The sequence below is a fragment of the Ascaphus truei genome, chromosome 1, assembly GCF_040206685.1.
Source record: "Ascaphus truei isolate aAscTru1 chromosome 1, aAscTru1.hap1, whole genome shotgun sequence".
Classification (NCBI taxonomy): Eukaryota; Metazoa; Chordata; class Amphibia; order Anura; family Ascaphidae; genus Ascaphus; species Ascaphus truei.
In genome coordinates this window covers 511,232,848-511,247,591 of record NC_134483.1, presented here as the reverse complement: position 1 = coordinate 511,247,591, position 14,744 = coordinate 511,232,848, and the positions used below count along the sequence as shown (strand labels likewise).

At 42.6% G+C, this 14,744-nt stretch overlaps 1 protein-coding gene across 1 annotated transcript; it reads left to right on the top strand.

The window, feature by feature from the left end:
- Window positions 1–4,016: 4,016 nt before the first annotated feature.
- On the top strand, window positions 4,017–13,456 carry LOC142465957 (vimentin-like). The gene is made up of 3 exons (XM_075570453.1): window positions 4,017–4,515; window positions 10,658–11,323; window positions 12,273–13,456. The coding sequence occupies exons 1-3, from the start codon at window positions 4,041–4,043 to the stop codon at window positions 12,296–12,298; spliced, it is 1,167 nt and encodes a 388-aa protein (XP_075426568.1). The 5' UTR covers window positions 4,017–4,040; the 3' UTR covers window positions 12,299–13,456.
- The last annotated feature ends 1,288 nt before the right edge of the window (window positions 13,457–14,744 follow it).

Below are 14,744 nucleotides of genomic sequence, written 5' to 3'. Positions count from 1 at the left end.
ATTTTGTGAGGACGAGCTATTGCTCTCACTTCTCTCCTTCTCCCTCACCTCTCCCCTAGCCTCTTTTATTTTAACCCATGCTCCTTTTTTAGTTCTTCATATTGCTCTTTTGTCAGCTGTTTTCTTTGGTACATAATTTTTTCTAATCTTTCTATTATCTGTTCCTCACTACTCCCCCCATGCTGCTTCCGAAAAATACCAACCCAAAATAGAACATCTCCCACTGCGTCCTCAAAATGTTCCATCTTCTCTTTTAGGGTTACTTTCCCTGATACTTTTCCAACTTTACCCTCTACACGTCCTCTCTAGGCTCCACTTTACTCTGGCTATCCTTATCTTCCTTTGTTTCTATCCCTTGCAGATTTTTACGCTTTTGAGCTTTTTTCCCTCCTATTTCCATTTCCTCCTCCAAGACATCTTGTGGACCTTCCCTCACCCTTTGTGCATCTTGAAACTCCATTCTTTCCGCCCAGCTAGGTTCCACCACACTCAATGACCGTATTTCCCCCTCCCCCGCATCTTTCTGATGGACTGCTCTCGTCTCCTCCCCTCCTCCCACCTCCGGTTTCTGGGCCAAGGAGTCCAGGAAGAGATCTTCCTCTTTTTTCTCCAAAATATCGCTTGTAGAACCCGCCAAAGTTTCTTCAATTTCTTCTCCTGAAGTTTCTCCTTGTAGAAACTCAGGGGTTTCCTCCACTTCTGAGATCCCCCCCTCCTGTAAGTCCATCCTTCCCTCTTCCGTCTGTCCATTCCCAAAGATCAGTCCAACAAACTCTGCAGTATCTCCAGGCTCACTACCCCTTGCCGCTTGGGCGTAAGATTTTCTTTTTGTGCACTGCCGTGCAAAACGTCCACATTCCCCACACAAGTCGCACTTTTTTGGGACTCGACAAGCCATTGCTGTGTGTCCTTCTTCTCCACAATTGCGGCATACAGTCCCAACTTTGTCACACTCCTCCTTGGTATGTTCATATTTGTGACAATTCCTGCAATAAACAGGCTGGCCAGGGTAGTTTAAGAAGCCCCTTTCCCACCAATGGCAAAACTTGCAGGCGGTTGCATTACTCCTCCTCCTCGTTCTGGGTCAGGCTTAAAACGCACCCAAAAACGCCGTTTTCCGTTAAAAAAGCCATAAGTGTTTCTTAACATTTCTCCTCCCCTTACCAGAGAACAATATCTCCTCAGGAAACACACAATGTCTTCCTTCTGTACAAAAGGGTTATACATATGTACAATAAGCGGCTTGTCCTCCAGCATAAAGCTCGGGGCCACGCTGATTCCCAACAGCCTTGGATCCTCTTTCCTCTCACGGCACATTTCATAGATGTTCCAGCAATCCACATCTGTATTCAGGGTCAGGTCATAAATGCCCTGCCTCGGGAAGTCTTGGAGGCAGTACACCTTCGTCTCGTCCAGCTCCAGCATCTCTCCAAGGACTTTCTCCACCACATGTTGCAGTCTCACGCGGTCTCTCTCGGCTTCCTCGACCAGGAACCGGACTGTATTCCTCATCCCACCGAAAGCCATCGTCCGCCTTGAATAAGCTCAGGTGCGGCACCCTAATTGCAGCAGGTGGGTTAATCCCTTTCGGGCAAAGGCGCCGGCCCCTCACTTCCGCACCTGCTCGCTCAGAACCGCTCGCTCAGGATCACTCCTCTCAGCTCGAGATGGCGTGCCCCCCCAAAAGCAGCAGGAGTCTTTAGTCCCCGAAGGCCAAGGAGACACAGTCTCAGCTACACAGCTTTTTTTTTTTGTAGCCCGGGTGGTGAAAAAGTGATTCCACCTCAAAAACCATGCTCGTGGTCAAGTGAGACCAGGTGCGCTCCACATGTGACAAAGTCTTCTCCGGAGAGTAGGCCAGTCCGTACCAAAAGACAGTCCTCTTCAGCCGAAGCCAGAAAGAGTCCTGCTGTTACATTGACGTCGTCATCCGAGGAATCCGATGTCCATCCTGTTCCCTCCTAGTGCAGCAGACGCCGCAGGAGGGTCCAAGTCTTTAGGGTGTTCGGCTGACGCCTACTAACCCACCGTGATCTTCTCCCGAGGGATTGGCGGTCACTAGCCAGCACTACAGTCTTTACTCTCCGAAGAAAGGGGTGACGTTAACCCAACACCAAACAAACAAATTCATGGTGCGAGTGCTCTGGTGCTCTGTGCAATGCAGTGCAGGAGGTGCTGAAACGTACAACACAAAAAGGGTGTGCACGAGTGCACGCCCGGCCCTTTGCAAGGCCAGGCGGTGACAAAAATAATTGGCTTGTCCCCTCAGCGGAAGGCAATAAGGGGGGCCAAGTGCGGGAAAAATAAGGGACGGTGCAAAATCATCTGTGCAGATCAAGTGCTCGTAAGTGGAGGCCGCCGCCCAAACAGCCAACCACAGTGCAGCAAGTGATGCTCCCCAGGTGTTCCAAGCCTGGGGTGCAAGATTAAAAATGCCCGGGCTACTTTGCATCCACCCTCTCAGGCCATGACCAGAGGACCAAGTGATGCAACTAGGGCCATCCTTCACAGGACAGACCCTACACTTGATCTTAGCCAAAAGGCCGAGAAGCGATATATATATTAGTGCCTACAGCTATACTTGGCGCTTTGAGACAATACAGAACAAGATCTTATAGTACAAAAAATGCAACAAATTGGATCAAATAATAGGAAAGGAAATTCCTTCCCAAGAGAGCTTACAAGTACATTTCTGATAACTGTATGTTAATATTATACTGAAGATGTTATTTTGCACTGGTATTTGTAAACTAATTTTTGCATGTCAACGAAAACTGGTTGGAAAGAAAATCATTGACATCTCTTCAGCGGTAACTCGTCTCGTACCCCTGCAATAGAAACTTAATTCCAATTGTGTTTCTGCTTGTCCTTGTGTTATATCCTTTGGGACGTGCGCACAGCTCTCTTTGGGTGGGGTTAGAAATTTAGATGGCTTCAAAGCCACAGCTCACAGACACATGCAGGCCACTTACTGACAGTATGTCTCACCTTGTCTGAGATGGCAACCTCCCCGGACTGAAATCCGTGAGATTTGGGGCAAAAAAAAAAGTGTTTTCGTGGAAAATTGCTGCATTTTATCAGTGAAAATCTATTAAAGTCTACGAGGGCACTGATGCTAAAAATCAGATCAGGGAGACTGACCCCAAATCAGTGAGACTCTCAGGGAATCAGTAAGAAGTGACAGGTCTGCTATGTATTAACCCTTTACCCGTCAGAGGAAACTGTATACAATTGCTTTCCATCAAATCCATATACTTGGAATTTTAGTTTATAAAGTATACTTTAAAACAAAAATGTCAAGGGACACATCCAGGGAGCAAAGTGGATTCAAAATAAAATAAAACATTTATTAACTTTTGGGCAAAGCTCTGCACTGTATTTCATAAAGATGCAAGCAGCATTTATGCAGTTAAATTAGGATGGGGTGCAGTATTCTAAAATAAATCAATTTTTCTTTAAACAGAGATTCGAGATGGAAGATTTTAGTACAAAAATAAGTAGTGGCACGCTGGGTGCAAAAATAAAAAAAAAGCAGTCTGACTGGCCGCTCCCCCCGACCCACGCCCCTTAATACCATCACACTGACCACTGAATGCATCGAGTAAGTACCAAGGGAATTTCTGCCATCCATTAGCCACATTTTCCATTACCAAGTACTGTAACGCTAATGACCCCTTCACTGCCGGAAAAAGAACGGAAGACTCATTTCGGAGCACGGCGTTGCAAACACCTGCGGCTCTCACCGGGTTAAGATAAAGCTGCTGTTATTGGTTCCTCTGAGCAGATGATTACAGCATAAGCCATAGCTCTAAAGATATGTAGCACTGCGGTGTAAAACTTCAAGAATGCCGCTCTCTGTCCAATCCTTCATTATAATACCATTTGATTGGACACTAAGGATCTGCTTAATTGAACCCATCCATTAAAACCTGCACAGTTGCAGGGTATTTGCCACATTCCATTGCTCCGTATAAAAGCCCTGTCTTGCTATTGCCATCCCAGTTGTGAGAGGCGACCTTGTGGAACCACTGTTAGTGGAAATGAGGACCACTTCATTCTCCCAGAAGACCCTGACTGTGAGCGAATCCAGTAGGATGCGTGTTCAAAGCCCGTCTCCTACACGGGATGGTTGTCGCTCTTTCGCCTCCGATGCCCGTGGCCGGGCAGGGTTACAGGAGACGTTGGTGGATGCTGGCACAGAGATCCGCCTCCATCGCCGCAATGAAAAGGAAGAGCTCCAGGAGCTGAACACCCGCTTTGCGGGTTACATCGAGAAGGTCCGCTCTCTGGAGCAGAAGAACCAGGCCCTGCGTGAAGAGCTGGAAGAACTCAGCAGCCGTTTCAAGGACAAGGGACCCTGCGTGGGGGAGGAGTACGAGAAGGAGTTCAAAGCACTCAAGGAACTGATCGAGAAGTTGAGCCAAGAGAAAGGCGTGGCCGACATCGAGAGAGGGAATCTGGAAGAAGAGATTGAAATCTGGACGGTGAAGTGTGAAGAAGAGTTGTCCCTGAAAGGTGAGGAGTTCATAAATCACTTTGGGGGATATGTAACATGTGTCGCAACCGAGCAGTTTCAAAACAGGTGAAAATTGCCGCATTTTAACTCTGAATGACTGCGTTGATGTACAAGGTATAATCGGATGTATCAACAGTTGCGCCTGTAACTGGTGCAGTATTCCTCTCCCTGTGTTAAATAAATATGCCAGGTTTAGACGGCGTTAATCTCTTCTCCTAAGAAATCTGTGAGAAATGTAAAACGCAAACTTTACAAACCTCATGCATATGTCGAGGGGCCAAATTGATGCAGATTTAACATTTTTCTCTGCTTTGCGACTTGAAATGATGGACATTGGAAGCCGGGGTCATGTGGTCACTAGCCTTGTGGAATATGCTTCTAGGGAAAGGGACTCGGTCGCCAACCCTGCGCTCCTCCCAAATTGGCCAGCAATTTATTCGTGACATTCTCCATTTTCATTCTGTCTATTAACACAGGAGTCATTGCATCTTTTGATCAAAAAATGATTTATGCCCTGCTAACCCCATCAAGGTAAACTGTATTTAAGCACGTACAGTACCTGCACTAAATACATATTTCTTATTGTCTTGTGGACTAAACATCGTGAAATATGTGGACGTGCCTAAAAGAGTTAAAATTAAGCATTTATGTTATCTGATATTCAGTGCAATAAAAAATGCCAAAAATCAGAAATACAATTCCCTTACTTAGCATTATGAAGGTTAAACTGTGAGTGCTCAAGTTGCTTAGTGAAAGTAATATTTATATATACACATATACTCACAGTATATGCACACACTTCTCTTGTAGTGTAGGTACGTGCGTATATTGAGTTTACCTTGATGGGGTTAGCGGGCTTAAATCATTTTTTGTAATCAAAAGATGCAACTAAATTACTCCTTCGTTAAACGATTTCGGATCAAAATGTAGAATTTCACTAATAAATTGCAAGCTAATTTGAGAGGAGCGCAGGGTTTTTGTATTTATTTTCCATACATGTGGTCACTAGGGTAGCGATCCCCTGGCCTTAGGCTGCCCACTGATGTCACACACAGAAGAAGTCCCTCTCTTGCATTCGCTCCCTGAGTGCTGCGGTCTCTCAGCCCCAGACACAAGGAGATTTAGCATGGCATGCAGTGAATGGCACAAGGGCTTCACAAGAGTGTGAGATGCAATGTATGTCATGAGAGCACCAGAGTAGGTAAAACACAGCCCATCCTTGTGTGCAAAACAATATTTAGTAAATCTTTCATTTTCTTGTCCAGTGAGATTAATTCTTCCTCTTGTTTCTTTTTCTTTAGAGCTGTGTATCTGATCATATAACCTCTCATTGTAGCCTTGCAAGCATCTCTTAGGCTGGTCTTATAGTGGCTGGCCACGCTGCGGCAAAACAAATACATTGAATCCGTCGCACGCGCTTATAGTAAGCGCAACGGAGCAACCAAAAATTTTGAAGTCAGTGAAATTTGATTTTGGGAGAGACAGTCGCCACATATGACTATCTCTAAACCAAGCACAGAGCGCCTATCGCACGCTGCCCTCCCCTTGGTGACATCACTGGCCTTGTCGCCAGCGACTATGCTCAAACTTAAAGTTCAACTTTCGCCAATGGTGACGGGTGACGTCATCAGTTGCGTCGCCGTCGGCACTATAAACGCGGCATTATACAGTAGTAAAAGGCAGAGCCTCAGTTACAGTAAATGAGAGGTAAACTGCCCAAGGAATGTTTCATATATATATGCAGTGTTCGACAAACCTATACATTTGCTCGCCCCGGGCGAGTGGATTTAACCCCCGGGCGAGTAAATATTGGCCCAAGCAGCACACGTTTGGTACTAGGTGGCGAGTAGATTTTATTTGTGTGGCGAGTAGATTTTTTGGTGATTTGTCAACCACTGTATGTATATATATATATATATATATATATATATATATATATATATATATATATATATATATATATATATATATATATATATATATATATTGATGTGGGTCATTGCATGATCGGATATGACTATTGGGTAAATTGTTTGCTGAAAATAAATGGCATTGACTTATTATTGTTATTTTATTAACCCAGCTAGGGGATATTAATAAATAGTCTGCTTGTGGGGTAAAATGCCCTCCACGGGTATATGGGATTTATACTAGAAACCGTTGATTTGAATACTGCCTGAGCTATGGATTAACAACATCTATGTTTGAATAGGCTGTCCATGGTGATGTCTGGAATACTATTAAAATCTCAGCCTACAGTACGCTCAAATTCTCATTCCCATAGTTACGAATATAGGTTATCACGAGTGGTGCATATTTATAAAGGAGATATAATTCTTGATCGGCATTTTAAGTTTAGTTCCTACTTATCCGACTTCAAGGTTATTTATTGTCTGTCAAGATAATAGTTGCATAAGGGCAATTATGCAAACGTATGGCAAACCCATTTCTTTTTCATCTTTACTTTTTCATTTTAAAGGACTACTAACACCCTAGACATAGCAAGATTGAACCTGTATATTGGTTTTAGCCATTTGGTATAAAGGATATGCAGAGAAGGTGGTGGGGTTGCAGGCTGCTTTAATCATGATAGACCAGAGACCCTCTACATTCCCACGAAAAACAAATACATAGACAACTAAAGTAAAATATCATGAAAATTCTAAAAAAAAAAAAGAAGCAATTAAAAAGAGTAGATATATAACAAAAATTAACTAGATTGTAAGCTCCTCGGAGCAGGGACTCCTTCCTTAATGTTACTTTTACAGTATGTCTGAAGCACTTATTCCCATGATCTGTTATTTATATTATTTGTTATTTATATGATATGTATTACTACTGTGAAGCGCTATGTACATTTATGGTGCTATATAAATAAAGACATACAATACAATAAAACATATGAAGAACTGATTTTACACGACATCAATAACTACCAGCTATCCAAGTTCAGCTGTAAAATCCAGCTCGTTATGATTAGACGTTATCTTCAATATAATTTTTCTTGCAGAAAATATTATAAGAGCAGAATGGGAGTGGATTGTAAATGAAGATGCATTCGGAGCTAGGAGATCAAACAGGCACCTTGAATCAGGCTAAGGTGGTTCCCCGTGCTTATCTGTTATTATTTAAAGCAGCAATCCAGGTTGCATTTCTTGCTTTTTTGTTATAGGATTGAAGCAGGGGGGTCTCCGAGGCTGAACCTCATTCATCCCAGCTCTGGGGACACCCTGCTTCCAGAGATACTTACCGCAACTTACTTACTTAAATGGCAGTGTTGCGAGCCCTATTTCACTCCTCGCAAGCCCCCTCAATTTCCCTCCCTTTTCCCATGTATTTCTCTCCCCTCCATCTCACCTTTCACTCCCCCCTACATCAATTACCCCAGTGTCACTCAATCTCTGCCCCCCCGCCTCACATGTATTTCTCTCCTCTACTCCCTCTTTTCCTCACTCCCTCTCCGCCTTCCGTCAATTACACCACTCACTCAATTTCCTCCGCCTCACATAATTCCCCCCACAAAATATATACCAAAAAACTTCCCACCCCCATATACATACAAAAAAATCCGCAACACCCAAATATATACAACCCCCACCTCCCCAAATATATACAACCTCCACCTCCCCAAATATATACCTCCCCCACCTCCCCAAATATATACAACCCCCACCTCCCCAAATATATACAAACCCCACCAAATACATACAAAAAACCTCCCAATACAGTACATATTAAAAAGACCGCCAATACATATTAAAAAATTCCACTGCATACAGTATAAAAGCTCTCCAACGCATATAAAAAAGCCCCAAGACATATAAAGAAGCCCCCACTCCCTCCCAATACAGATAAAAAGACCCCCACTCCCCCAATACATATAAACAGACCCCCACTCCCCCAATACATATAAACAGACCCCCACTCCCCCAATACATATAAACAGACCCCCATTCCCCCCAATACATATAAAAGACCCCCACTCCCCCAATACAAATAACAAGACCCCACTCCCCCCAATACATATAAAATGACCCCACTCCCCCCCACAATACATATAAAAAAAAGTAGACATACCTTGGGGATGGTGGGGACTGGTGGCTGTGGGGTCCGGTGGCTGCGGGGTCCTGCAGAGAGTCGGGGCACGGCCACGACCAGCCATCAGATGCAGGCCTCCTCACTCTGTATCCCACGCCGAGCTTCCAGTCAGCGCGCACCGGAAGCTGAGGCTGGGACAGGAAGGCCTGCATCTGGTGCAGAGCTGGGGCCCGTCCGCGACCGGCAGCCATTATCTTTTATCCCCCCTCTTGGCGGCCCGGGCGGCCTGACTCACCGGGTCAGGGACGCCAACCCCGGCAGACTCCCCTTCTTGGCAGCCCTGAACCCCTCCCTTCCTCCCAAGGTAGTCTCAGTACAAAAGCTGAATATATACAGTAACTAGAAACATTAATATCATCTTAGACATAATAACTTTTGGGAGGGTATTGGTGAGCACTGCCATGGATGGACTCTACAGGAAAAGAAAATGGTGGTAAATTGGGTATCAATTTTCTATCGTAATTTTTTTTTCATCAGGTGCAAAAACATAATCCTTTTTTTAGCTCCCACTCTGGAGCATCCAACATAAAGTTGCCCATGTGCCAAACATGGATTTTGTCAATTCAGTCCAGCTACTTACAATCCTGCCGAATTTGGTTAAATCAGTGCAGTTTTGAAAGGTTCAGTCTGCCATTTTGATTCAAAATGTAATTCAACTGTATCCAAACATATACAAAAACCTGCTCCTTGATCTCAGGAACCATCATGCAAAATGTGGCTACGTTATCTTAAGAGGTGTTCAAATGCATAGCGGCCAGACAAACAACTTTCCAAAATATACAGTAGATCGTGCTGATCAGCAACACGTGTTCAGGTTTATTAAAATCTTCATGTTTGAAGTTTTTCAATGTCATTTTGATAAAAGGTGTATGAGAATAAGATTTCGAAGGTAGTTAACACCCTAAAATATGGAATTCCTCTGTCAGGCCGCCCTTTTGCCCCTTTGGTAATGTCATTTATGGTACAGGAAGTTTCCAGTATCATAGATATCAATGTAATTTCACATAACTTTATACTCTCCCCAGATGACCGGTACAGTAGATGCGATATAACCTACATTTTAGAGTGCTCAAATGACGCGCCACACCAGAGACCCATGTGCAGTGTATGTCATCATAAAAGTTCTCGTTTTCTAGGGGTTGATCGTGTTCCCCCTCCATTGATGTCACCCGGGTGGTCAGTTATGGACACAATCTGTGGTAGTTATCTAGCGCCATTGATATGTCTAACCTGGTAATAAATCTTGATAATGAAACTCAGTCTCAAATGAAAACTTTATATAAAAATCACTCTCTTCAAACAACCACATAAGCAAACACGGGAAGGGTGTTGATCCAAGGAGAAACCCGACAGCCATTATTGGGAGGGAATTTATGAGACATCATTGGATGATGTTAATATAACCGATAACTACCGGTCACCTAAATTTAACAGGTTGAACTGATGGACATGTTTTCTTTTTCAACCTTATCTATTATGTAACCCCTCCTCCTGTAATCTAATGGTCCCTCTCACAGGCAGAGCCATTAATGACATCAAGTGACAAAGTGACAGAGCAGAGAGATGCAGATCACTGAACATGGCAGCACTCATAGAAACACCATGAACTCCAGTACTTGTTACGATGAAGCTTATTTTATTATGTTATCGATACTAAGTCCTTTCTTTTTATATGAAGCACAAAGGTATCACTTTACATGAAAACATTTAAGGTTTTTCTTAACTGGGGTGTAGCTTCTTTAGTGCTTAAGGGGTCAACAACAGGATGTAGCCCATGCTTTGTTGACCCTACCTACCTATACTAAAAAGTAGAGGAAAAAATGGTATGATAAAGTTGAAGAGCATACTGACCCACTGCTCCTATAACTGAGGGAGGCATCATCAAAATTCACTAAAACACATATCATTTTTTATTTTTTACTATGAAAAAAATCCGTAATTCCTTTAGAAAATTATCAGATCTCCTGAGGTTTTTATAAGATGGCCGGAAGGGTAAGAGAAAGTGTTACACCCCAAATAACATATGCCTGTTAATGTTAACAGGAGAGGCAGAGAAGACGCTGAGAGAATTTCGCCAGGATGTAGATGATGCCACCCTTCAAAAGCTGGACCTGGAGAGGAGAGTTGAGCAGCTTATGGACGAGATAGAGTTCCTCAAGAAGATTCATGACGAAGAGGTTGCTGACTTACTGAAGCAGATTCAGGAGTGCAAGGTGAATGTGGAGCTGGATAGCAGTCGCCCCGACCTGGCGGCGGCCCTGCGAGATTTGCGCGTTCAAATTGAGCAGGCAGCCACCAAAAACATCCAAGAGGCAGAGAAGTGGTACAAGTCCAAGTTCAATAGTCTGAAGGGGGAAGTGTCCAAGAGCGAAGAGAAGGTGACGACCTTGAAAGAAGATATTAGCAAGTACTTCTCTCAGGTTTCTGACCTTCAAAGCCAAATAGACGCCCTGAGGGTACGGAATGAAGTCCTGGAGAAACAGCTGGAGGATATAGGAGCCAAGCATTTCGAAGAAATGGCTGTGCTGCAGGAAATTATTACCCAGCTGGAATGCCGACTAATGGAGACAAAGACAGATTTAGCCCGGTACCTACAGGATTACCAAGACCTGCTCAACATCAAACTCAAACTGGATGCAGAGATTGCCGTCTACAGGAAACTGCTGGAAGGAGAGGAACAACGGCTCGGTATGAATCCGGAGAGTGATGGTAAGAGTTTTGTGTACTATTTATTAGCAACAAGCTACAAAACCCCAAAACACAGGGAATTCAATAATCGTTTATTATACAATGCAAGGGGTAAGGGCGCCACAAATAAAAACAAATACAGGGAGGACAGATTGAAAACCCCAAAGAGTTTTCAATCTCGAAGTTGTGGGTAGTAGGGGTGTGGGAGCTGGGTTGTGGATGTAAACAGATGGCAAAATATGTGGAAGACATGTCAAAGTTATCATATTCACACACAAAGTAATACAAATTGTTGAGTAGATTCAGCATCAAAAAGTTTATTGGTGCAAAATTAGTCTGAAACTGAGCAGTGGTGGCCTGTTAATCGCAATGTATTTGAATTCGTGTTCATTCTTTTGAGAAACGCCTGCATATAAATCTTTTAGTGATATATCCTAGATTCTACAATGTTGACCCAAAATCTCTTGTTACTTCCCCAATAGCTGAACATTCGCTTGTTAAAACTGGTCTCTTTGTAATATGTAAACACATGGAAATGACTGTGGACAAATGTGTCAGTGTGTGTTCTATCTACAGAACCCACCCGTGTACCAATGAAAATGTGTATAGTTATCCAGTGGCTATTACAAAACAGATAGGATAGGCTCATTTGTATACACCACATTACAAATATTGCAGACATATCGCAGCAGTAGAAAGCCTCCTATTACGCCTTCACTGTTGGCGAAATGACTTGAATGAAAGGTTATTAAAAAAAATGTTTTGCAAATATCCCAATTGTTTAAAAACCACAATAAAAAAAACCCAGCCTGTAGTGATCTTTAACGCAGTTTCCTTCCTTGAACCCAAACATAAAGCCCCTGGTCGTACTCACTCCTCCTTGAACATAAAAACGTATCATGTAAAAGCATTACTTTCAGACCAAGATGATTTTTTTTCACTTGTGTGCGTTTTCCTTTTCTTCTTAAAGTCCGCGGCGAGAACACGGAAGGCTAAAAACAGCTGTGATGCGTTGGGTGGAAACGGACACGACGTGGTCACAAGCTCCCAAAGTCAACGATATCAGCACCAAATCAAAGACGTTTCACCCATCTGGAAAATTGTATCCATCTTCACTGCTCTGTTGTGTTGCCAGTCATTACACATTTCAATGCTTGCTTTTCACAAAGTATAGTTTTGCAGACCAGGGCACCATACGTTTTAGCGTCCTGCATATTTATTCAGTGTTCGAGATTTTGGTTCTATAAAGTAAAGTTGCATGCCCATGAAGGAATAACATGTGAACTATTAGTGTACATTAGCAAAATTGGCATCTATGTGCTACTATATGAATTAGAGCAGTGATTTTCAACCAGGGTTTCTAGTGCATCCCTAAATGGTATCCTGCAATTTTCAGGTCATTTGAAAATGGTACTAAATAGAAAAGAATTTATAATGCATCTGACCTCAGACACGCTGTAAAATGTCCTTTACATCTCTTTCATAATTACTCCAGAATAACAGCCCTCAGTAATTCTAGTAGCATCACATAAAAAGAAACGTTCATTTTGAAGATAAATACTCACATACAAAATGGTGGTGACGTTCCAAATAAGTTATGTTATTTTTAAAGATAGTTGCATAGTTCTCCGAGTAGAATCCTTCCGTTGGATCTTGGGATCGTGATCCTCATCTCTCGTCTTAAATGGTTTCTCTCCTCATGGTGGACTCCATCCTTATGTGCCTCTCATCTTGGTGTAATCCTTGTGTGTCTCTCGCTAAAACTGCTGGACATTTATCCAGACAAATTACCCAGTCAGCCATCTTAACTTTAAGTATTAATAATAGTTCTTGTATAGAGCTGCTAGTTTTACGTAGCGCTTTACAGACACAACATGTTCTTCCATCTTAACACTTGTCATACAATATCTCCTTAGGTACATATAAGGAACTCAAGCTTATTTTCAGAAATTATTATCAACTATGCCACTGGCTGTTGATTGTAACTCAAACTGGTTGTTAGAATACGTTAGTTACACCTCTTTTACTTAAAATACTTCACGTGTAATGAGATCTATATACGATTCTGACATTATCCTTGTAAAATCTACAGAGAATATCAACTCACCACTAGAATATCATGTGTGCGATATATGTATTAAAGAATCATTGCAAATCAGATATGATATACTGTATTCTTTGACATTTTGTCTTGAAACTAGATTCACACATATTACAATTATACAGGCAGTCCTCGTTATACAACGCTTCGTTTTACAACGAATGGCTTATCCAACGCTATGTAATGCATACCTATGTTCATTTATACAACGCCAAAACGGCTTATCCAACGCTCTTACGACGCTTTGCAACGTTGTTTGTGTGTGTACACATAAACAACGTTGCAAAGCGTCGTAAGAGCGTATATATATACTATATTATACTATATATTATGTTATATATATATATATATATATATATACAGTGTTCGACAAACCTATACATTTGCTCGCCCCGGGCGAGTAAATATTGGCCCAAGCAGCACACGTTTGGTACTAGGTGGCGAGTAGATTTTTTTGGTGATTTGTCAACCACTATATATATATATATATATATATAGCAACTGTAAATATTACTGTATGTTCATTTGCATGTCTTAGACAGGTCTGCAACCCCGTCTTTCCCCATTGTAACCCAGCATACAGCACTTCCACTGCAGCAAGGGATTCTGGGAAATGACATGCAAATGAGCACTCAGTGCCACCTTTTGTCTCAAGCTCGTATTACACAAGCCACTCCTCAAGCCAATGCATGCTGTTTTAAACACAGCTTTTAAACAGAGGCTGGGATGAGATGCAAAGCCATTAGACCTACTCACATACATGTTTCAACCTTGATGGGTATCATCAGTGTGAGGCTGGTCTTAATGGCTTGCAGGTTTGAGACTAGACTAGGTAATCACCACTGTCATTAAGGTTATGGTGGGTAAAAAAAGTGACAAAAACCCTCCACAGTAAATCATAAAGCAACTGTAAACATTACTGTATGTTCATTTGCATGTCTTAGACAGGTCTGCAACCCGGTCTTTCCCCATTGTAACCCAGCATACAGCACTTCCACTGCAGCAAGGGATTCTGGGAAATGACATGCAAATGAGCACTCAGTGCCACCTTTTGTCTCAAGCTCGTATTACACTTGTGTAAGCTCGTATTACACTTGTGTAATATGAGCTTGAGACAAAAGGTGGCACTGAGTGCTCATTTGCACGGCATTTCCCAGAATCCCTTGCTGCAGTGGAAGCGCTATATGCTGGGTGACAATGGGGAAAGACAGGGTTGCAGACCTGTCTAAGACATGCAAATGAACATACAGTAATATTTACAGTTGCTTTATGCTTTACTGTGGAGGGTTTTTGTCACTTTTTTTACCCACCATAACCTTAATGACAGTATATATATATATA

Excerpts from the sequence above, each read along its gene's own strand:
- LOC142465957 (XM_075570453.1), top strand. The coding sequence starts at position 4,041 with ATGAGGACCACTTCATTCTCCCAGAAGACCCTGACTGTGAGCGAATCC. Across the intron at positions 4,516-10,657 it reads AGAAGAGTTGTCCCTGAAAG|GAGAGGCAGAGAAGACGCTG; the intron begins GTGAGGAGTTCA and ends TAATGTTAACAG. Across the intron at positions 11,324-12,272 it reads TATGAATCCGGAGAGTGATG|TCCGCGGCGAGAACACGGAA; the intron begins GTAAGAGTTTTG and ends TTCTTCTTAAAG.